Source organism: Petaurus breviceps, unplaced genomic scaffold (genome assembly GCF_028583685.1).
Source record: "Petaurus breviceps papuanus isolate PSGF00001 unplaced genomic scaffold, PetGlider_PUasm1.0 37, whole genome shotgun sequence".
In the NCBI taxonomy this organism is placed as follows: Eukaryota; Metazoa; Chordata; class Mammalia; order Diprotodontia; family Petauridae; genus Petaurus; species Petaurus breviceps.
Window position 1 is genome coordinate 70,189,008 of NW_027186296.1, and position 24,164 is coordinate 70,213,171.

General features: G+C 37.9%; 1 protein-coding gene across 1 annotated transcript in view; it reads right to left on the reverse strand.

Moving 5' to 3' along the window:
• Positions 1-10,340: 10,340 nt before the first annotated feature.
• Positions 10,341-24,164, reverse strand: part of MESD (mesoderm development LRP chaperone) — a 23,438-nt gene continuing 9,614 nt past the window's right edge. The window contains exon 3 of the mRNA XM_069098687.1: positions 10,341-11,774. Within this exon, the coding sequence (XP_068954788.1) occupies positions 11,525-11,774 (250 nt within the window). The 3' untranslated portion in view covers positions 10,341-11,524. The remainder of the gene's footprint in view (positions 11,775-24,164) is intronic.

A 24,164-nucleotide genomic window follows, 5' to 3' on the forward strand; every position in this document is an offset into this window, starting at 1 on the left:
TTTGCCTCCAGATGGATTAAGGATTCCATAAGATGCAGTGGAAGTGGCTAATAATGGAACATTTTTTTTTAAGGTGTTATTTTCCTCAGTCAGGTTGTTGGCTCTCATTTCGTAATTTTCTTGCATCATTCTCATTTCTCTTCCTAATTTTTCCTCCATTTCTCTTATTTCTTCTTAAGGTCCTCTATGGCTTGTAACCAGCTCGTATTTTCCTTTGATGTTTTTGGTGCAGGAGTTCTGACTTCACTGTCTTCCTCTTGTTCCATGCTTTGATCTTTTTTGTCCCCCAAATAGGAGTCTAATATTGGATTCCTCTGTTTTCTTTGCTGACCTCGTTTACTCATGCTGCCACTCAATTACTTGACCCCTGGGCTTTTTGCCACAGTAGGACTCTGCCACCAGACAGGGGAGCTTAGACCCAAACGCTTGGGTTTTCTCAGCTGCTGGAGGCATTAGTTGGGTGCCTTCTCTGAAGCCTCCATATGCTCTGGCAAGCTGGACACACACCCCAGGACCACCCCAGACAGTGATCCAGATCCAAGCAGGTTAAAGCAAGAGCGATTACCCCTCAGACTGGTCACTTGGTCCCCCTACAATTTGCAGGCATGGGGCTCTGAAGCAGCCACATGGCAGGCAGCTGCAGGGCCACAGCACCTCAGCCATGGTCTCTCCCTGGGGGGAAAAGCCAATGCACTCCCAGCCACTGGATCCCAAAGTCTACACTGCATTGACCTCTCACTTTGTCCTTAGCATCTATGGGTTGATAATTCTGGAAAGTGCCACAGTTGCTGGTGATCTGAAGTCATTCCAGTGGGCAGCTGGTCAGGCTGCCCTGAGGCTAAAACCTCCAGCTCTCCTGGGGTGGGGTCGGCTCCCAGAGTGCTGAGCTGGCCAATTCCTGCCGCCCTGCCATGCTGTCCTCAGCAGAAGGTTAGCTTCTCTGTGTCATTTTGTGGGTTCTATAGCTCCAAAGTTTGTTCAGAATCCCCTTTTACATGAATCAGAGGTAGTGGGAGCCAGAGGCCAGCGGAAGCCCTGTTTCCACTCTGCCTTTTTGACTCCACCCCTAATAGTGGAACAAGTGAGAAGAGTAGGAGTGGTCAGGCATGGGGGTGAACTGGATTGAAATGCTATTTTTGGAAGAAATATCTAAGGCTAGGTGTTTGATATCCCCAGAAAGGACAGGGCCTCTTCCCCCCCCACACACACACCCCCCCCCCCCCCCCATACACAGTTCATTTATACTACAAAGCCTTAGAGGAAAAGCTTCTATTTTTGCAAGGAAGAGAGCAACTGAGAGTAACAAAGGATTTGAAACCTGTGTAAGGGTCCACAGAGTGACTGGCATTCAGGGCTTTGTGGCATAGAGGTGAAATTTGAACCCAGATCTTCTCTGACCCTGCAGCCTGTATTATTTCCTCTATGGTGGGAGCAGGTAGGACCTGGAATGAAGATGTAGTTGGGTAAATCCACATCCAAACCCTTAGAGTCTGTCCTTCCCAAGCTGACAAATAACAGCACTTTATGAGTAATGGGCAAAACTACAGAACATAACAAAGTCCGCCTCATTCCTCAGGAAGAATGCCCTTTGGTTCCAGAAGCCATTGGCTGAGTAGGCCCAACTCTTCACCTGGCAGGTGCTGGGTGACCCAGTGTAACCACAAGTGTCTATCAAGTTTTGGTCCCAGGTTGGATAAGCCAATGCTGGAGACTGCAAGTGGAAAAACGGTCAAACCAGGGAACAGAGCATTCTCTTCCTTTGCTCACAGGCTGGCCTGGAACCTGAATTGTGGGCTTTGGAGAGAAATCCCTACTCTCTCTTTTAATCATCTGCTAAAAACACCAAATAGGGCCAAGGGAGACTTTCCAATCATAAGTTTGTGAGTTCTGGAAAAGGGCTCTCTCCTCCACATAGACAAGAGGCTTCAAATTCAGAGACAACTTACATATTTCAGCAAAAGGAAAAGGAAAAATATGCCTTCTGAAATGCATTCAAATTGGCCACTAAGGGGGCACTAGGTTTTTAATGTACTATTGCTCTCTCACGTAGGCCCTGCCAGGTGCCCATAGCCACATTGGCTCAGATCATTTAAGGAGGGAAGAAAGGAGGAAATGTTTTCTTGAACTATCCAGACAATTGAAGGAAATATCTGTAAGAAGAGAATGGAAATGTGGAGGAGTTAAGATGAAATGGTAGTGAAGGAAGGTGAGAGAAACGAGGGGGGAAAGGTAGAGTAGAAAGAATGAGAATAAAGGAGAATATTTGAAGGTGGGTGAATGTAACTGAATCATCTAAGTAAACTGTTGATACCATCTCAGTTTTCTGTGTAGCCCCCTTCTATTTAATCCCCTAAACTTTGACTTTATCATTGGTGAATCAATCACGAGAGGAAGAGCACTAGACTAGAGAGTGAACAGAACGAGATCTGAGACCTTTCTTTTCCATCTGCTATGTACATGAGTTTGGTCTAGTTCCTTAGTCTCAGTTTTCTCATCTGTAAAATGGAAACAATAAAAATTGCTCTGCCTTCATGGGATTGTTGTGAGGATCAAAGGAGATGATGAGTGTGAAAAAAAAGTAGTATAAAGATATAAGCTATTATTAATTAATAATTCATATAATAGTAAATATAACATAGTATAATATAACATAACATAACAAATTAATACAATATAATATAATATAATTAATATAATAAATATGGATTGAGTTCCCTTTAAGTGAAGAAAACCCAGTCTCTTCCTGGTGGAGACTTAAAATCTTATATCAAGGTCTTATTGGTCCACAGGGTAAAGATGTCTGATCCAGCTTTAAGGAGAAACATCTATTAGTTGCTTGTTCTGTGGGAATAAGGGGTCTCTGGTCATACTTCTGGATGTGTCTCCTCTTCCCAGGCCTTTTAGATAGAGTCATAGATCTAATGTTCAAAGGGGCCTTAGAGATCCAGTCCAATCCTAGTTTTACAGATGAGGAAAATGAGGCCCTGAGAAGTTGTGATTTGTCCAAGTCAGAGAATAAGTGGCAGAAATGGGATTCAAACCCAGGTCTTCTTCTGAAGCTGGCAGTCTTACTCTACTCAAAAGTCAGTCCTTACAAGTCTTTTTTTTTTCTTCCTGGTGATAGAGTCTCAGGGGAGTGGAGTCATTCCATCAAGGTCAAAGAGTCTAGCCTCCTTCTGTTTCTAGTCTGGGAGACAGATGGAGCTAAATGTATTCACAAAAACATTAATCAACAATAAAAATTGGTCCTGTCCTATAAATGCAAATGAAAAGCCAAGCAGAAATCCACATGAATTCCAGAAATTCCTCTGAACTTCAAACTCTGTGCCCAGAGCCACTGGCCTATTAAGGGTCATGGATTCTGCAGTTTCAGAGCCTTTGCTTGGAAAATAATAAATCTGGCTTCAGAGGAGAGCTGCTGAAAACTCCCTTGAAAATCTCTCTCATATAGGGTCATTATTCCTAAGACTGGCTACGAGCTTGGAATTGCTCTATGTCTCAAGCTTAAAAAGTGCTTCAGGTTAGGTCACTTTGAATTATAGATCTGACAGCAGTCCTCAAGAGTCTATACTTCATCTATCCACCTGTCTCCTGGCAAGCACTCCCCAAGAAAGGAGTTTCACAGCTTCCTCAGTAACTCATTCCATGACTCAACAAAGTTTTGGATGAGAGATTCTCTCCTAAATCTAACCTACAGACCTACTACATCCTTCTGTTTCACCTTGCTTTTTATCATCTGTAGAAACAGAACACTTTATCTGAGGAGGAGGAAACCACCATCATATCCCCTGCCCCTCCCTACCCCTTACTGCCATTATGTTTTGGTGCCAGCCAGTCCTAATATTATGTATTAATTTTCTCTTCACACCAACACTTTCCCAAAAATTCTTGAGTTTCCTCATATCCTGGACTTCCTCAATGGGAAAAGTCACAGATTTTCTCTCTGCCCCTTCTTTCTTCTTCAATTTTCCTTATTTACAAAGAATAGCAATAACCCTCATTTATAGAGTACTTTGGGCAGCTAGGTGGCACAGTGGGTAGAATACCAGACCTGGAGTCAGGAAGACTTATCTTCCCGATTTTAAATCTGACCTCAGACACTTACTAGCTGTGTGAACCTGCACAAGTCACTTAACCTTGTTTGCCTCAGTTTCTTCACCTGTAAAATGAGCTGGAGGGAAATGAAAAACCACTCCAATATCTTTTCCAAGAAGACCCCAAATTGGGTCATGATGAGTCAGACACAAAAAACAACTGACCCATAGAGTACTTTAAGGACAAAAGAACACTTTAAGAACAAACATTTTATAGAACAAAAGACTTTCCTCATAAAAACCCCGTAAGGCAGATGGTGCATTATTCTATAGATGAAGAAAATGAGGCACAAAGAGCGTCCCCATATGACTTCCCCTTACCTAGTAAATATCAAAGCTGGGATCTGAACCCTGTTCTGCCACTTGCACTTTATATATTATGTATGTACATCAGGGGAGGCTAGGTGGATCAGTGAACAGAGCACTGACCCTGGAGTCAGAGGACTTGAGTTCAAATCCAGCCTCAGACACTTAGCATTTATCGGCCGTATGTCCTCAGGCAAGTCACTTAACCCCAACTGCCCTGACTTCCCCTCCAGAAAGCAAATATATACATATATATATAATATATATATATATAAAATGTATATACATCGCTGTTTGCATGCTATCTCCCCCATTAGAATGTAGGCTTCTTGGGGGCAGGGACCACACTTATTTGTTTTCCTTTCTTTACATTCCAAGTGCCTGAAAGACAGTAAGAGCTTAATAAATATTTGTTGATTGACTGTGTTCTAACTACAAGTCTATTGCTTTCTCCACTGCACTATGCAAAACCACTTTTCTATTTTAAGAGTATTGATTTTAAAGCATTAGAAGGAGATATGAGGATAGGGGAGGGAAAGGTGTAGTACAATCATAGCTTAAAAGGCTAAAGTTCGAAAGTCACAAAGAGTCCTTGATGCCCTAAGAAGCTGTTCTCAGTCCCTACTTCCAAGGGAAAACTGATGAAAGACAAGTGGGGAGAAGTACAGGAATCCATTAGACCCAAGGCTCAGTGGGAGAGGCTGAGTGAACAGGAGACACCCCCACCAGGAAGCAAGGGAAAGAGAGAGCCCCTGGGCTTGATTCACCCTTTATCTCAGCTGGGGAATAAAGCAGGTAATAGAACATCACTTGAGCAAAGTGAGTCAAAGGAGGTTCCTACAAGGTCAGAAGAGGACCCTTGTTTGTAGGGTGGGACTGCAGAGCCCAGTATAAAGCGAAGTCAGTATCACAGAATCCTTGTGGCCCTAGAATCCAAGAAAAAGCTATAGCCTGTCAGTGTGTGGCCTTCTAAGTCCCACATCTTAAGAACTGGCACCATCTCCTGGCGAGCAGGAGCAATTGCTGGAGAGAATCTGAAGAGGAAGCCATCAGGAATTGGAAAGATAGAGAGAAGAACCGTGTGCTGATCGGGCTGTGGTCCACCGTGAAGGAGCAAACCCTGACCTGGTCCCTTGATGGAACCTTACCCAGAAGAATATTGTGAGTCACAGAGAAAATACAGGTTTTCACCAGGGTGGAGAAACAGAGAATCACTGAAGAGGAAACAGAATTCTCTTAACTCTCCAAGCCCTTGCTTGGGTCTGAGTTGTTTCTGTGTTGTTATTGTCTGATATGCAATGAGCCTCACTACTTTTAAGAAGAGTTGATGGGGGCAGCTAGGTGGAGCAGTGAATAGAGCACTGGCCCTGGAATCAGGAGGACCTGAGTTTAAATCCAGCCTCAGACACTTAACACAAAAACTAGCCGTGGGGACCTTGGGCAAGTCACTTAACCCCAATTGCCCTTAAAAAAAAAGGCAAAAAAAAAAAAAAAGAGCTGATGGCCAACATTTAAGGGAGAGTTATAGGCTGAATTTTTCAGGTTCATCAGTGGGGCCAAATGAGCCAGAAAGAGATGAAGTCCCGGAAATAATCTGGGTCCTTCATATGAGAAGGAAGCCTCTGACACAAGGGTTATATAGCGATTAATCCTACTGCAATTTACCAAAACCAAGGACTTATGGTTATTCCTCCTAGGTACGACCCTAGCCTCCCTGCCTGCTGTCTAGCTGGATCTTATATTTGATATTAGCTAACCAGTTTACCAGCATTTTTAATGATGCCAATGTTCTCCCTGAAATAGAGGACCATTTTTCGATGCCAATATTCTTCCAGTCACAATGTATATGCTACAAAATATGAGATACTACTTACTCTCTCAGAAGAAATGAAGTTGAAAATCTCTGAAAGAACAGTGATGGGTATAAACCTGGTGGGCATAAATAGATCTGAACTGGACAGAGGTGTTATGAAGGATGTTATAAAAGAAGTATTTTTTATAAATAAGAGAGCAGAAGTTGGGCTAGTCACCTAGAAAAAGAAAGGAACAACCAGTGAACAGTCAATGCCATTCATTGCTATTCCCATATGTCTTTAAAATGTGAAGAAAGTGCCCAGCACATTTGGTAGATCATATATGGGAGCTCATGTACAAAAGTCCCAGAGGAAGGGTAAGTATGGACAGACAGAGAGACAGACAGAGAGAGAGACACAAATATACCAGGAAGCAGTCCTCAGACCTAAGCAAACAATGGTGGGATGAAGACAAATTAGGTAGAACCAATTATCATGGGATAGATGTCTCTTGTTAAAAAAAAAAAATAGTTCTGTTAACTTTGATTCTTACTATGATATGACACTTGATGATTCCCTCTCTAAGCCTCAGTTTCTTCATCTGTATAAGGGTGATGTTCATATTTGCCTTACCTATTTCACAGGATTGGTTATGAGAAAAAGTGCTTTTAATCTAGAAAGACCCATAGAAACAACAGTTACTATTATCACAGCATTTTAGAGAAAGAAGGGACCTTTATTGTCATGTAGTCCAACCAATATCCTAAAGCAAAGGTTCTTAACCTGGGGTCCACACACCACAAAATGGTCCATGGACAGATTTCAGAAAGTCTGAGAACCTGGTTTTATATATGTTTTTTTGATAACTGTATTTCAATAAATTTGTTTCCATTGTATTTCAACAGATTTCATAGTATTTTAAAAGCATTACTCTGAGAGTCAATAGATTGGATTATATAAAGCATTTATTAAGCACTCAATATGTGCTAGGTACTGTACTAAGTTCTAGGAATACAAATATAATTTTTTTTAAACAGTCTCTGCCTTCAAGGAGCTTACATTCTAATGGGGGAAGACGACATAAAAGTAAGCTGAAAAGCACCCCTTCACCTCCCAAGGTGAAGGAGTAGTTCGGAGTCAGAGTCTGAACTGGACAAGAAGTGAATACTGCTAACAGGGAACTCCCTTAAATGGAGGATTCAGGAAGGACTCACAAATCCTAGAAAGGAACTGTAAAAGTGGAGGTATTGCCAAGAGATGAGAGTTGCTAGGGATTTAACTAGCTAAAAGGGTTCCATGACACATACAAAAAAGGTTAAGAATCTCTATTCTGAAGGAATCCCCATCTGACATCCTCAACAAGTGGCAATCTAATCTCTGCTTAAAGATCTCCAATGAAACGGAAGTCACCACTTTGGCAGGCAGCCCACTCTACTTTGAACAACTCTATTTGTCAAGAACTCATTTCTGACATCAAGGCTAAATTTGCCTCTTTGCATCCTTCACCATTAGTCCTGGTTCTTCCCTCTGACCAAAAACAAAAACTTTCTAAATTATGACAATATAATATGATTGATCTAATTAATATGATATATAATAAATATGATATATTATGTGATATGATTATAATATGATATGACATAATATAATTAATATATAGTGTGGATTATGGCTAGCTGCTCAAAATTCACTTCATTCAGCAAAACTCATGGTATTCACACATCGCTTCATGAGAAAACCAGATAAGAATTCAGAGTTCCCAAATCACATTTTAAGAAGCTAGTATGAATAATACTGATCAATCAATAACAGATCATGGGAGGGGATATCATGCTTTAAAATAAATGTACTGGAATTCCACTTTGAGGCTCTTTCATTTTAGGGCTGTTACTTTAGTAACTGTTTCCTATTCTCTGCTGCCATCTGGTGGTGAGTCTTTTTCAGGGTCCTCTCTTTTCAAGTCAAGCACTGGGCTATTTTCACTAACTCACAGGATCTCTGAGTTGTAAGGGACCTCAGAGTTCATGTAGACCAAATCCTTGATTTCACATATGGGGAAACTGAGGTTCAGAGGCACCGAATGGCTGACCCAAGGTCACACAACTGGGGTTTGAACCCAAGGAGTCTAACAAAATCTAGTTGCCATATTGGAAGGTCAAGTGTTAGGATCATATATTTAGAGCAGGAAGGGCCCTCAGCTATCATCATTTTTAATGCCTTCATTTGGAAGATGAGGAAACGAGTACCAGCGAGGTTCAGTGGCTTGCTCAGTATTAAGTGGCACAGCCTGGATCTTACCAAACTCAGATCAGCATATGAGTGCTAATAAACTAGAATGTTTCCCTTTTGTCTTTGTATCCCCAAGCCTAAAGCAGTGCCCGTCACATAACTGCCTGTTGATCAATTGCCAAAAGCGGCAATAAGTAGCAGAGCCATGACTTGAACCTCTTCCTTCTGTGTATTCTCTGGTATTGAGCATTTGCCCACAATGAGTTTTAACCCTGATTAAGTAGCATGCTTTTTATAACACTAATGGAGAGGATCTACAAAAGTTCCTGATGGTGGATGACATTGGCTTGAATATATCAAGCTCCAAAACACTACAGGGATATATCAATGAAACCTTCAGTCACTCAAAAGAGATCAATAATATAGTAATTTACACAGGATGGAGAATGCATATTACCTAGAGTAAGACATGCAACTGAATGGGGAGTTCATTGAATTAGAGCATCAGTACATGGAGGACAAGTGTGCTCTAGAGTAAAGTGTTGAAATAGAGGTCAATAGTCCTGGATTCAAATTCTGTCTCAGTTACTAACTGTATGATCACAGTTGATCAGTCTTCCAGAACGTTAGCTTCATTAAAGACAAGACAAGCATATTAACACTTGCACTACCAATCTCACAAGGTTGTTGTGAGGAAAGTATTTTGTGCTACAGAAATATAAGCTGTTTTTAACATATCAGGAAACTGGTCGATAAGTATCTAGTCCTGGGGGGAGGGGGCTCTGACCAGTGCCAACCCTTGTGGGGGGGTTTTCTAAACCTGTATCTGAATAATGACCCATAATTCTGCATAATGATCCAATTTAGAGTATACACAAGCTTTCTGTGACTCTTTCCTGCATGGTGAAGAAAAACCTTGTAATTAACTGTGGAGAAAGAACTAAGAGTACCTACAGGAGACTGACACAGAGAAACTTGGATCTCCTTTTCCTGGTGGTGATCAAGGGAAGACACGCCAGAAATCTTCACCTCCATCTCCTCCTGATGCTACACTGTGACCCCTGAACAAATTTTATCTATGTTCCTTTTTCTCTTTGTGTTTGTTCTTTCCACTCTTGGGCAAATGAGTGCAGGAGACCAGATCAGGCTATGATCTTGTGTGTCCAGACGCACCAACACAAGCTTAGGAAATGGAGTCCCTGAAAGAGCTGAGAGTACAGCCTTGAGTGTCCTGCAAGGAAGGGAGAAACTTGTCCCTTGGCTATGCTGCCGTAGATGCAGATTCTTTGGTGGAAATGTTTGCAGCAATTGCTTTCAGTTTGAGGCCACTTTCCCCAGGGACTGAGGTAGTAAAAGCGAGAAGTATGTGCCAGCTCACAGGGATGTTTGTGCTATGTCTTCTCAGTAAATATCCTTTTACAAAAGTTACTTGGTGTTAGTTGGTTATCAGTGATACTGAAGATATATCCATGTGGTAAATAAACTGTTTTGAAGTGCTAATTACTGGTGATAAGAAGCAAGGAACACAGAGAAATAAAATCTCAAGTTGAGAGCATTGAAAGAACACCCTCAGGTGTACTCTGGGAACATGATGGGGAGATGTAGCCAGCCTTCCTGTGAGAACCCCAATTATGTGTGGGTTACTGGAGATTCTGTGGAGAATTTCCCTCCATATCTTGGAGTCACAGTGTTGGCATAGTTCACAGGAGCCGGGAAACCCTGAGCTAGATAATCTGTCAAAAGTTCCTTCTAGTTTTAACATTCTAGGTTTCTCTTTTACAAGTACCTTAATTATTCCAATAATATGAAAAAAAAAAAAGAGAATAGAATGTACTTTGTGGAAATGTGGCTATAACTAAGAGAAAACTCTTCAAAACTTCAGCCGAAACAAAAATTAAGATATAAATAAAAATGACAATTTTCAGATTTTTCACATAATTTTAATTCTTAAAAATTGCAATTGTATATAAATTTCACAACTCATTCATGAGCAGGCATCAATAGCAAAGCCAGTCAATCACAAATAAAGTACCATGTAAGTACCGTACAAAATAAAAACCACCAAAAAATAATTAGGCACTTTTAAAAATCAAACATTTTAGTAACAAATGAAATAATCCAATACTGTGCTGAATCCAGGAATGGACTTTGCTGTTCAAGAATATTTACAGGCTTTTAAAAAGGTGTCCAACTTTGCAGAAATATGAAGGTTTATTAATTATTATGACAAATCTTTAAAATTACTTTCTAAATGTTGAGGAAACAAGAGAAGCATATGAATGAATCTTGGCAGTCCAGACAATACTGATCATAGACCATCATCTCTTGGAAAAAGAAAAGCAAAAATTAAACAAAGTTAAGAGTTTTCCTATACTTTGCCCAGAAATTTCAAGGCTTTATCCTTTTTTCTTCTTCTTCTTCTAACAAATCAGTAGTAGTCTACATGCAATTCTTTTACCAAACATAAAGCTTTACTCTCTTGTATGGAATTCCAAAACAACTTAGTTCTGAAGAATGTAAGACAAGACCAAGCCACAGTACTTTGATAATGGGTTCCTTATATAATACTTCTTAATCTAACAGTCTCTAAACAACATAATAAAAGAAAGGGGTATCTAACATTAAGAATTTCACTCAATTAAATCAATAAAGTTTTAATGGCTCATGCAAACACAACCATGTAACAAATCCTTTTTCCTAACCGCAAAGAAGAATAATTGGCTTGATGGATTTCCAGTACTAAATTTTAGAGCAAGCGAAGTAATACCTAACAGAGTGATGACCTGGCTTTATATAGGGGGGGAAGTCCACAGTGGACCAGTGACTTAACAATTTTAAACAGGTAAAAGGAATGTAAATATGTCACAATTTAAAGTGATTTTATATTTAGTATTAACTTTCCTGTGACTAAAAACTACTCAAATTTATTAACTTCTACCTTTACACTGAAGTCTTTAAACATTAAAATCCTAGCTGACCCAACAAGAATTTCACAGAAATAAACTTAAGCTGTAATGTTTATGATTCCCCATCCTGAAAAGTTACTGAAGAAATACTTATGTTCTCTTAATTGATCCTCTCAAAGTCCCATTAATGTGTTTGTCACAGTTCACCTCTCTGCCTTGAGGTTCGATTATCTTCTTTAAAGGAACTAGTTTTCTTATCTCCCTCCTTTTTCTTTTTTTCTGGCTTTGTTTTATTTTTGTCTTTGCTTCCTCCTTTGCCAGGGTATACCTGCCCCTCCAAAGTTACATCAGCACATCTCTCTTGGCTTATCAAAAAGTCTTTAATCTCCCAAGCATAGCTCCCATCTCGGAGCATGAAGATAGCACGATCTGACCCAACAATAAACCTAGAGGAAAAGAAAACATCAATTAATGTTATGGCTTTAACATGTTAAAGTGATTCTTTAATGCAAAGGGGAAAGAAGTTCTAAATTCAATATTGCATATGCCTTAAAAAGAAAATATTAAAATGTATAATCTTAAAACCTAACTGTATCTTTTCCTCCAACTATGTATGAATCAATTTGATGTAACAGACATTTATTAAGAATCTACCATGTGGGGGTGGCTAGGTGGCACAGTGAATAGAGCACCGGCCCTGGAGTCAGGAGGACCTGAGTTCAAATCTGGCCTCAGACACTTAACACTCACTAGCCGTGTGACCTTGGGCAAGTCACTTAAACCCAAATGCCCTCCAAAAAAAGCAAAAGCAAAAAAAAGGAATCTACAATGTACAAGGCACCATGCTAGAGTCCAAAGATCCTGGTAGTATAAAGATAAATCTGTGAAGTCCCTGACTTCTAGGAACTTACATTTCAATGGTGGAGCCTACATATTTGAAAGTATTAGCTTGTTCTTGGAGAGATTTAACAATCCTGATCAATGCTATACCAATCACATGATTCTAGAAGACTGATGAAGACACATAATACCCACTTGCTGAGAAAGTGGTGATGGACTCCAAGTGCAGAAGGAAGAATATATTTTTGGACCGAGGAAATAAATGCGGAGATGTGTTTTGGTTGACTATTAATATTTCTTACAAGTATCTTATTTTTCTTTTTGTATTGGGCAGAGTTTGGGGAGAGAAGAAAAAGAAACTAGTGCTAAGGCCAGCAAAAAAAAAAAAGTAAAGAAAGAAAAAAGGGTTATTAAAGTATTTTTTAAAATGCACCTAAGAGAACTGAAAGAAGTTCAGAAAGAAAGACATTAGTACAGCTTTGAAATTAACATGTTAAATCTATTATGTACTTTTAAAAAAAAGTAAACTGCACATAAAAAATGTTTTTCATGTGTATCATATTTTTCTGCTCTATTTTGTATATGGAAATGTTCTGTTTGAGGCATTCATTAAATTCAGAAACAAATTTAATTTAAAAAAGCATTAATTTGTTGAGCCAATTTTAACATGGAACAGAAATTAGGACAGACATAAAAATGTCGTATTCCCTAACTGTCAAGATATAAAAAGATTTTGCTATATTATATAACATGGTAGTTTTACAATTAGTTTTGATATATGACTTAAAAAATGGAAAATGAGGGAGACTTTCAGAATGGTAGAGTGAAGAGGTCAAGAAGAACTTAGCTCCTCAACTCCCTTCTCTCCTCCATCATGAACAGATAAAAATACTCCCAAATAAATCAAGGGGAGGAAGAAAAGGAAGAGTAACCAAATTGGTTCAAAAGAGAACAGCTTCTCAGTTAAGGAAAAAAAAAGAAAAAGAAAATTAGCAAGCAGAAAAAAAAAAGATTCAAACATAATGGGAAAATACTAGTAGAAAGATCTTAAAAAGAAAAACAGAAGGAAAATAAGCTAATTTTAACAGTGCCCTGACTGAAAAAATCTAGATCTGCAGTAGCATAAGATATCCAATTGGATTTTATATAAGCAGCTAAGAAGAAACACATATTCAAGGTACTCCAATTCAGATAATACAGGATTAGGCTTATTCCCCATCATAAGGGGAAAAAAAAAAAAAGCTGGAATGTGACTTATAGACAAGTGAGACCACCCCAGAATTTTCTAGTCTGCTGAACTAAAGAATAATATGCAAAGTGAAAAGAAATACACATCTTCAATCTCCCATAACATTTTCAGGTATCTTTATAAGAAAAAAATATTTGCAGGAGTCTTTGATATATAAATAGATCCACAAACAAACCACCATGCAATTCTGGGGAAAATGTATTATATAAGAACATGATATGCAAATTGAGTGATCATCAGTCATTCATCATCATCATTAGTCTGAATGACTAAATTAATTAAACAATATTTATTAAATGTCAACTATGTGCCCGTGTGTTTGCTAAGCAGTGGGGATAGAATGACAAAAGTGTAGCTATCTTTGCCCTCAAGAAGTTTATAATTCTAATAGGGAAGACCAAACATACATATATACATAATAAATACAACATGAATTCAACTTAATTTGGGGAGGGAGCAGGGTGGAGGGTGCAGATCCACTAGCAGCTGGAGATCAGGAACAGCTCTATGTAGGTGGCACTTGAGCTGAGTTTTGAAGAAAACCTGAGATTCCTAGAAGCAGTGGTGAGGGAAGAGTGCATTCTAGGCATATAGAGTATTGTGTGTGAAAAACAACAAGGTAGGGGGCGGCCAGGTAGCACAGCGAGTAAGAGTACAGGCTCCAGTGTCAGGATGACCTGCGGATCGAATCCGGGCTCAGACACTTAGTACCCACCCAGAAACACCTGGCCGTGTAACCTTGAGCAAGTTACTTAACCCCAATTGCTTAGGGGCGGCCAGGTGGCTCAGTGAGTAAGAGCACCGGCTCCAGAGTCGGGATGACCTGGGATCAAATCCGGGCTCAGATACTTAGCACCACACCCAGAAATAATTGGCCCTGTAACCTTGAGCAAGTTACTTAACCCTGATTGCTTTAAGAAAAAGAAAAACAAGAAGGTCTATTTAGCTGCATCACAAAATGTAGAGAGGAATAATGTCTAAAAAGACTGGAAAAGTAGGAAGAGGCATGGTCATAAAAATAGGAGACTACTGAAAAAGTGTAAGGTAAGAGATAAGAAGGACCTAAAGTAGGGTGATGGTTGTATGAAGAGAGAAAGGGACATATGTATGAGAGACAAGTTGAACAGTCCTAAAATACATGTTGAATTTTTTATATTCATACACACACACACACATATATGTGTGTGTGTGTGTATGTGTTTATATGTATATATGTATATGTGTATATTTTTTAAAGCAAGCAGCATGAAACAGCAAGCCATAGTTTTATAAACTCTTTTTGTGTTCTAAGTATAAGGAAATGCTAATTTAAATTTTTTTTTTGCTTTTTGGAGGGAGGAAGGTAGGGCAATTAGGGTTAAGTGACTTGTCCAAGGTCACACAGCTAGAGGTGTGTGTGTGTGTGTGTCTGAGGCCAGATTTGAACTCAGGTCCATCCTCCTGACTCCAGGGCCAGTGCTCTATTCACTGTACCATCCAGCCACCCCTAATTTTTAAGTTCAGAACTTTAACTTATTTTTTTAAGTTTTTTAAAAAGTTTTTGAAAAGCTTGAAAAAAATGCTTGTAGTGAGTAGGCCTGGCTGGTTTCTCAGTAAATGGCTGGACAGGATTCAAAGTCTAATTTGGCACTGACTCTATATAGGGGACTGAGTTGAATTTTCACTCCTCACTCACCAATCAGGACAGTTCAGCCCTAGAGTGAAATCCCAAAGCTAAGTGCACAGGATAAAGTCAAAAGGGTAAGTTTAGAGAAGGATCACCAGGATGGTAGGTAGCAACAGGACAGATGGCAAAATGCCTGAACATGGTAGGCTCTATTGCTAGGGTTCTTCATTTTCTTTGAGTCATGAACCTCTTTGGCAGCCTGGTGAAGCCTATGGATCCCTTCTCAGAATCATGTCTGTGATTGAACAAAGTAATATACAGAGGATTACAAAGGAAATCAATGACACTGAAATATATGTTTATCTACCCTAGTTTAAGAACCATTACTCTGATGTATAGTTGAATGGAGTGAAAGACATGTAGGTTTAAAATTTGAGGTGGTAAAAAATCATGCACACAATGGTTTCAGAATATCAAAAGTTCCTATAGTAATTTCAGACAAACTGAATTTCATATTAGAAACCACTGAAAGAGGTAAGCAGGTAACTATAGTTTGATTAAAGGAAATAATCTGGTAAAATGAAAGGTCTTTAAGGGAGGGAATAGTCTTACTTTTTATATTTGTATCCAAAGTACCTGGTTCAAGGTAGGCACTAATAAATATTTACAAAATTGAACTGATCACTTGTCAAGTCTATCAATATTAAGTATATATGCCCTTCATGGCAAAGCAACCAGTGTTTTTTAGAAGTTAACTGAAATTTTAAAAAGACCTAGACAGAAAAAATGGTACAGATTTCACCACCCAACTTTGGGCACATGATAAATCTAACACAAATTAGAAAAGTTACAAGATTAGACAAAATATTATGAAAAACAGATGTGGGAGCTATAAGAAAGAAAATGAATGAGTTTATCATATAACTTACTTTTTATTCAGATATTCATAGAAGATTTACAAAAGTAATAACCACACCTTAGGTTATAAAGAATTTATATTAATGCTGAAAAGCTGAACTTTTAACAACTGCACAAGACAATCAAGCAAGCAGAAATCAACAACAGATTCAAGCAAAAGGAAAAAAAGACCAAAAGATGAAGACCTAACTTAAAACAAAGGCCAAATTATAGAAAAGAAAATTAAAATCATATCGGAAGTAATCACAACAATAAAAAATTGAAATCTATGGGATGTGTCTAAAGTAACTCTCATAGGCAAATGCATTTCCCAGAATGCTTCTATCAATAAAAAATGAAAAGAGTAATCAATCAACAAGCATTTATTATGAATCTACTCTGTGCCAGGCACTCTGTTAGATGCTGGGGGTTCATAAACAAAAATACAATAGTCCTTGCCCTTGAGGAGTGTTTAAGAAATAAATACATAGTAACTGGGGGCAGGGAACTAGGGAGGCCCTAGAAAATGGGAGGATCAGGTAATGTCTCACATAGGAGGTGGTATTTCAGGTAAAAACTGAAAGAAATAGGAATTCTAAGAAGCAGAAGAAAGACAAGCATTGAGAGCATAAGGAAAGGTCTGAGTAAAAGCACTGAACCAGGAGATGGAATGTTGTGCATAAGGAATATTTGGCAGGATCAGAGTTCATGTAGTGGAGTAATGAATAATGACCCTGAAAAGGTAGTTTAGAGGCAGGCTGTGAAGGGTTTTGAATGTCAAACTGAGGAATCTGTATTTTATCCTAGATCAATGGAATTTACTGATCAAGAAAGTAGCATATATGGCCAGACCTGCACTTTTAAGAATTTCCCTTTGGCAGAAGATGCAGCAATGTTGTAGAGGTGGAACAAACAAAAACTGGCAGCAAATTAGACATTTCACTTAAATATGAATGTGTCAGTCACCTAAGTGGTAAACATAAAAAAATAGGTAAATTTGTAACATGGATAGGAGATAATGAGTTCTGTTTTGGACGTGGCTGAGTTGGAGATTATGAAACATCCAATTCAAAATGTGAAGCTGAGGAGAATGTCGGTAGGACTGGATCTGGGAGTGAGGTACACAAAGATGACAACTGAACTCATAGGAAAGAAATAAAGGAGAGAGAAAAAGAAAGCCTAGGACAAAACATTAGGGTACACCCCAGTTATTGAGGAAGGAAATAGCTGATGATCCAGCAAAAGAGTAAGAATGATCAGTCATTTCAGAGGAGACACAGGTGAGAGAGGTCTCTGGAAAAAACAGGGAAGAGAATATCACAGAAGGAGAAAGTGGTCAACAGTGTCAAATGTAACACAGACATCAAGAAAGATGAGAACTGAAAAGGGCCTGAACTTTGCAGTTTTTTTAAAAAAGAGGAAAAAAAATTAACATGTCCAAAACTAAAGTCAAAGAAGAAATTAACAGAATTGAAAATGAATAAGCAAAACAAAGATCTGGTTTTTTAAAAAGACCAATAAAACAGTAAAATATTAGCCAAATGGACAAACAGGAGATTAAAAACATTCCATACAAATAAAAAATGAGGGAGGTGAATGACAAAAATCTATAAATGGAATTATTAGGGACCATCACACGTAATAATATACAGATAAAAATGAGTATATTAAGTAAATAAATAAACACCTAACAAAAACATAAACTACAATACTGAAAAATAATAAGTGGGAAATCAAAACAGTACCAGAAAAAGGAAAACTGAGTAGACTATTAGGTAATAGTGACTACCATCTAAAAATATACCAACTGAACCATATTTATAGGGGAATTAGGTGAAATATTAAAAGAAAAAATCATTATAAGGATAAGCATAAACTTGTTTTTAAAAGTAGAGAAACATGATAATTTATCAAATAATTCTCTGAGACAAATATGGCTTTGATCCCCAAATGGGTATATATCAAAGCAAAGAGAGAATTAAAAACATAATCAATGAACATCAATGCAAAAGAATTAAGTGAAATCCTAGTGGACAGGAAAAATATATCAAAAAAATTATCCATTATGATTCAGTTGGGTTATTTGCCCAGTATACAAATATGGCTTGATATACTTTTGATTTACCCCTGTGATATTATTGGTACAGGTAGAAAGGTATGCTAAACCTGATCTTAGGAAAATCTCAATTCAAATTTGGTCTTATAGACAGTTGCTGTGTGATCCTAGGTAGTCACTTAATTTCTGTATACTTCAGTTTTCTTATTTGTAAAATAGACATCTTTTAAAAATATAATAATTATACCTACCTCTTAAGACTGTTACTGAAGATAAACTGAGATAATATTTGTGAAGTGCTTTGCAAACTTTAAAGAACTATATAAATGCTAGCTATTAGAAGAAAATGTCTAATGAGTAAAAACCCTTCACCAATGCAGATCTGCAACCATCCTATACTTTATGGGTCTTAAAAGAGCTGTCTGGGGCACTTAGAGATTAGGTGATGTATTTGCTCAGGGTCATCCAGCTAGTATGTGTCAGAAGTGGGACTTGAACCAAGGTCTTCCTGACTCTCAAACCAGTTTTCCATTTATTACATCACACTGCTTCTCCTAGTTCACCATTTGGAAAACAATTAGCACAATAAATCATATTAACAATAAAAATAATAAAAACCATGATTATATCAATAGATGCAGAAAAGGCCTTTAGTGAAATATAATACCATTAAAATGAAGAATACTAAAAAAGGTATAGGAATGGAAAGATATTTTCCTTAACACAAAAACATTTAACTGAATCCACAAACATTATAATGTATTTAGTGAACTTTAGGATCTTTTCTGCTCAGGAACAGAGATTAAACAAAGCTCTATTTTTTTTTGAAAGTAAAAAAATGCATGCTTTAATTTATATTCAGACTCTATCAGTTCTTTCTCTGGGGATGTTTAGAATTTTTCATCAACTTCCGAGTTGTCTTGGATTGTTGTATTGCAGAGAATAGCTAAGGCATGCATGGCTGATCATCTTAGAATATTGCTGTTACTTTGTACACAGTACATTTCATTTTGCATCAGCCCATGCAAGTCTTTCCAGGTTTTTCTGAAAACATACTGCTAGTCGTTTCTTTAGAGTACAATAGTATTCCATTATTATGATCACATACCACAACTTCTTCAGCCATTCCCCAACTGATGGGCATCCGCTCAATTTCTAATTGTTTTTCTTTTTTTGCCTTTTGGAGGGCAATTGGGGTTAAGTAACTTGCCCAAGGTTACATGGCTAGTTTTTTTATGTGGATGTTAAGTGTCTAAGGCCGGAACCGAACTTGGGTCCTCCTGACTCCAGGGCTGGCGCTTTACTCACTGTGCCAATTAGCCGCCCCTAAATTTCTAATTCTTTACGCCCAGAAAAGAGCTGCTATAAATATTTTTGTACATATAGGTCCTTTTGCTTTTTATCTCTTTTGGGATACAGTCCTAGTAGTGGTATTGCTAAGTCAAAGGGTATATGCATGGTTTTTTATAGTCATTTGGGCATAGTTCCAAATTGATCTACAGAATGGTTGAATCAGTTCACAACTCTACCAACAGTACATTCATGTCTCATTTTTCCCACATCCCCTCCAACATTTGTCATTTCCCTTTTTTATCCTATTAGACAATCTAATAGGTATGAGGTATTTCCTCAGAATTGTTTTAATTTGCATTTCTCCAATCAATAGTGAGTTGGAATATTTTTTCACATGGCTATAAATAGCTTTGATTACTTCATCTGAAAACTGATTATATCTTTTGATCATTTATCAACCGGGGAATGGATCTTATTTTTATAAATCTGATTCAGTGCTCTATATGTTTGAGAAATGAGGCTTTTATCAGAAAAACTTGCTTCAAATTGTTTTTTCACAGTTACTATTGCTAACTCTATTTTCTTCCATCCTATTCTACCAAACCCTGTTTATCCTATTTTCTCTCTGCTTTAACCCTGTCCCTCCTCAAGTGTTTTGCTTCTTACCACCCTCTCCCCAAATCTGCCCTCCCTTTTATCACCCCCCCCCCTTTTCTTATCCCCTTCCACTCCTACTTTCCTGTAGGGTAAGATAGATTTCTATACCCAATTGTATATGTTATTCTCTCTTTAACCCAATCCTGATCAAAGTAAGGTTCACTCACTCCCCCAAACATTCCCTCTCTCCCCTCCACTGTAAAAGCTTTTTCTTGCCCCATAGTTTACCCCCATTCTATCTCTCCCTTTCTTTCTCCAAGTAGATTCCTCTCACCCCTTAATTTTACTTTTTAAATATCATCCCTTCATATTCAGCTCACACCTGTGCCCTCTGTCTATATATACTGTGTGTGTGTGTGTGTGTGTGTGTATATATATATATCTGTCTATATATACTACTTCTAACTACCTTAATAATGAGAAAGATCTTATGAGTTACAAATACATCTTCCACATAGGAATGAAGATAGTTTAACTTTATTAAGTTCCTTATGATTTACTTTTTCTGTTTACCTTTTTATGCTTCTCTTGGGTCTTATATTTGAAAGTCAAATTTTCTATTCAGCTCTGGTCTTTTCATCAAGAATGCTTGAAAGTCCTCTAGCTCACTGAATATTCATTTTCTCCCTGAAGGATTATACTCAAGTTTTTCTGGGTAGGGGATTCTTAATTGTAATCCTAGCTCCTTTGCAATCCAGAATATCATATTCCAAGCCCTCTGATCCTTTAATGTAGACACTGCTAAATCTTGTGTTATCCTGACTACAGCTCCATAATACTTGAATTGCTTCTTTCTGGCTGCTTGCACGATTTCCTCCTTGACCTGGGAACTCCGATAAGATTCTTTTAGTTTCTATTTTCCCCTCTGGTTCTAAGAATATCAGGGTAGTTTTCCTTGATAATTTCTTAAAAGATGATGTATAGGCTCTTTTTCTGATCATAGTTTTCAGGTAGTCCAATAATTTTTAAATTATCCCCCTTGGATCTATTTTCTAGGTCAGTTGTTCTTCCAATGAGATATTTCACACTGTCTGCTACTTTTTTTCATTCTTCTGGTTTTGTTTTATTGCTTCTTGATTTCTCATAAAGTCATTAGCTTCCATTTGCTTTGTTCTAATTTCTAAGGAATTATTTTCTTCAGTGAACTTTTAGAACTCCTTTTTCATTTGGCCAATTCTACTCTTTAAGGCATTCTTCTCTTCATTGGCTTTTTGGACCTCTTTTGCCATCTAGCCTAGTCTGTTTTTTTAAGGTGTTATTTTCTTCAGTTTTTTTTGTGTCTCTTTTACCAAGCTACTGACTCTTTTCTCATGATTTTCTTGCACCACTCTCATTTTTTTTCCTAATTCTCCTCTACCTCTTTTACTTGATATTCAAAAACCTTTATGAGCTCTTCCATGGCCTGAGACCAATTCATATTTTTCTCGGAGGCTTTGGATGTAGGAGCTTTGACTTTGTAACCTTCCTCTGAGAATGTATTTTGATCTTTCTTGTCACCATAATAGCTTTCTATAGTCAGTTTTCTCTGTTGTTTACTCATTTTCCCAGTCTATTACTTGATTTTTAACTGTTTGTTAAAGTAGGGGTCTGCTTCCAGTGTGGAGGGTGTATTGTCCCAAGGTTCAGGAGTTTTATGTAGCTGTTTTCAGAGATACTTCTAGGGACCTGTAAGTTTAGAGTTCTTCCAAGGTGGTATGATCTAAACAGAGGTGTTTACTCCTCTCTTGGCCTGTGCTCTGGTCTGTGAGTGACCACAAGCACTCTTTTCTGCCCTAGAACTGAGAAGGGTTCCCCCTCCATTGCTGCAGCAAGCTCTGCTATACCAGTGCTCCTCTTCACCCTCGGACTGCCACCCAGAACTGGGACCCGGATCCGAGTATGGGCAAAGCAACAAAGTCCTTCCTCAGTGCTAGCAAAAAGACCCCAGTAATCTCTTCTGACCAGCTGTGCAACCCCTTACCATCTGTTGGCTGAAAGCTCAGTAAGCAAGCACTGCCTTTGCTGTTGCTGATTCAGTCACTCCCAGGCTTGCTCCTTCGCTGGGGCCAGGGCTGTGCCAGTGTGGCCTGTGCTGGACTATGCTTCAATCACCACCTATGTGCAAAAGCCTCTTCCTGCTGACCTTCTAAGTTGTCTTTGGCATCTGTGCGCTGAGAGGTCTGGAAATCACCTCTGCTGCCACTGATTCAGTCATCCCAAGTCCTGCTCCAAGTTTGGTGGGGTCCAGTATGCACTGGAGCAGCCTGTGCTGGAAGTGTCCTCTCTCACCCTGAAATAACAGACTTTGCTTGCCAAGCTTTCAAGTTGTCCTGTGCTGGACATTTGTTTCACCCCATCTTTTTTATGGGTTCTGTTACTCCAGAATTTGTTTAGAGTCATTTTAAAGGTATTTGGAGGGGCTTAGGGGAGAGCTCTGGTGAGTCCCTGCCTTAACTCTGCCATCTGGGCTCTACCTTCCTCTAACCATTGCTAAATGTAGTCCTAGAAATGCTAGCTATAGCAATAAGACAAGAAAACAAATTAAACTGACTAAGCACTGTTAAAGAAGTTAAAATAGTTCTATTTATGAATCAAAGAATAGTTTATTTAGAAAAACTAAACAAAAAGTCAACAAAAACATTAACTTGAAATAGACAACTTAGCAAATAGCAGGATATTACCTAAACCCACAGCAAATTCATCAGTGATTCTTTATATCACCAATAGAAATCATACAAAGCAAGGGAAATACCCTAAAAATAGTGACAAAATACATAACATTTCTAGAAATTAACCTACCAAGACATATAATACTTATATAAAATCAACTATAAAACAATTTTTATAGAAACAAAGGAAGAGAGAATTGATTAGACTGATACAATATAATAAATATAATAAAATATAATAAAACTTCCCAAATTAATCTATAGATTTACCATTATAATAAATCTACATATTTACCATTATATCTTTCAAAATATCAAGGACATTTTTTATTATATAAAATAATACCAAAACTGAAGGGTCGGCCCAGATCTTTGATTTAATCAATATGGATAGACACCTCCCAGTGCAGAAACTTCCTTTACCCCCAAAACATAAAAATCTCTATAGTTTATAGTTACAGAAAGCTGCTTGAGATACTAAAAGATTAAGTGACTTGTCCATGGCCACAGAGCCAACATAAACTAGAGGAAGGGATTGAATCCAACTCTTTCTGCGTCACAGAAGGTCCCCTTATCCACTACATCATGCTATTTCTCAAAAATATTATATGGAAGGACAAACTGTCAAAAATATCAAAGGGAAAAAAATTTTAAATGGAAGACGAAGGCGGGAAGAACTTGTACCATTAGATTTGTAAATATACTGTAAACAGTTAAGAATCAAAACTATCTGATATTGGATAAGAAAATGATCACTAAAACAGACTAGAATAATGAGTTAGAAATAAGTGCATATAGTCATCTTGAATTGAATAAATCTTGGATCACAAAAAATTGTTGAGAAAATTAAGATAGTAGTTTGGCAAAGAATGGGAATAGATCAAGGTCTCACACCATACACCCAATAAATTCCAAATGGATTATGGATCAAAAATCTATGTGTTTTTAAAACTTTTTTTAATGTGAGGATAAGGAAATATTATCTCTTTTATAACTACATAGAAGCGATAGTCTTAATCAGTGAGAAGAAATTAAATGAGATAAAACAGATAAGTTCAAGTATATAAAAATAAAACTTTTGCACCAACAAAAAAGAATGCATCCAGAATGCAAAGGATAGAAACAAACTGAAGAAAAATACTTGTACCACTGCTTCCAACAAATATATTGCAAAGAACTGATGTTTATCAGAAGGCAAAATTCTCTGACTGCTAAGTGGTTAAAGCATATGAACAAGCAAGTCTGGGAAGAAAACATGCAAATGATCAACAACCACATAAAAAAATATCCAAAAATCTCACTGTGATGGTGGTTGTGGTTATTTTAATTCGCATTTATCTGATTACTTGAGTGGCAAGATAATAAAAGATGATAAATCAATGCTGGGGTTACTGTGGTAAAAACAAGCACAGTAGCATATTGCTAATAAGTTATGAATTTGGGGGTAGCTGGTAGGTGGCACAGTGAATAGAGCACCGGTCCTGGAGTCAGGAGGACCTGAGTTCAAAGCTGGCCTCAGACACTTAACAAAAAACTAGCCATGTGACCTTGGGCAAGTCACTTAACCTCAATTGCCCTACCCCCCCCCCC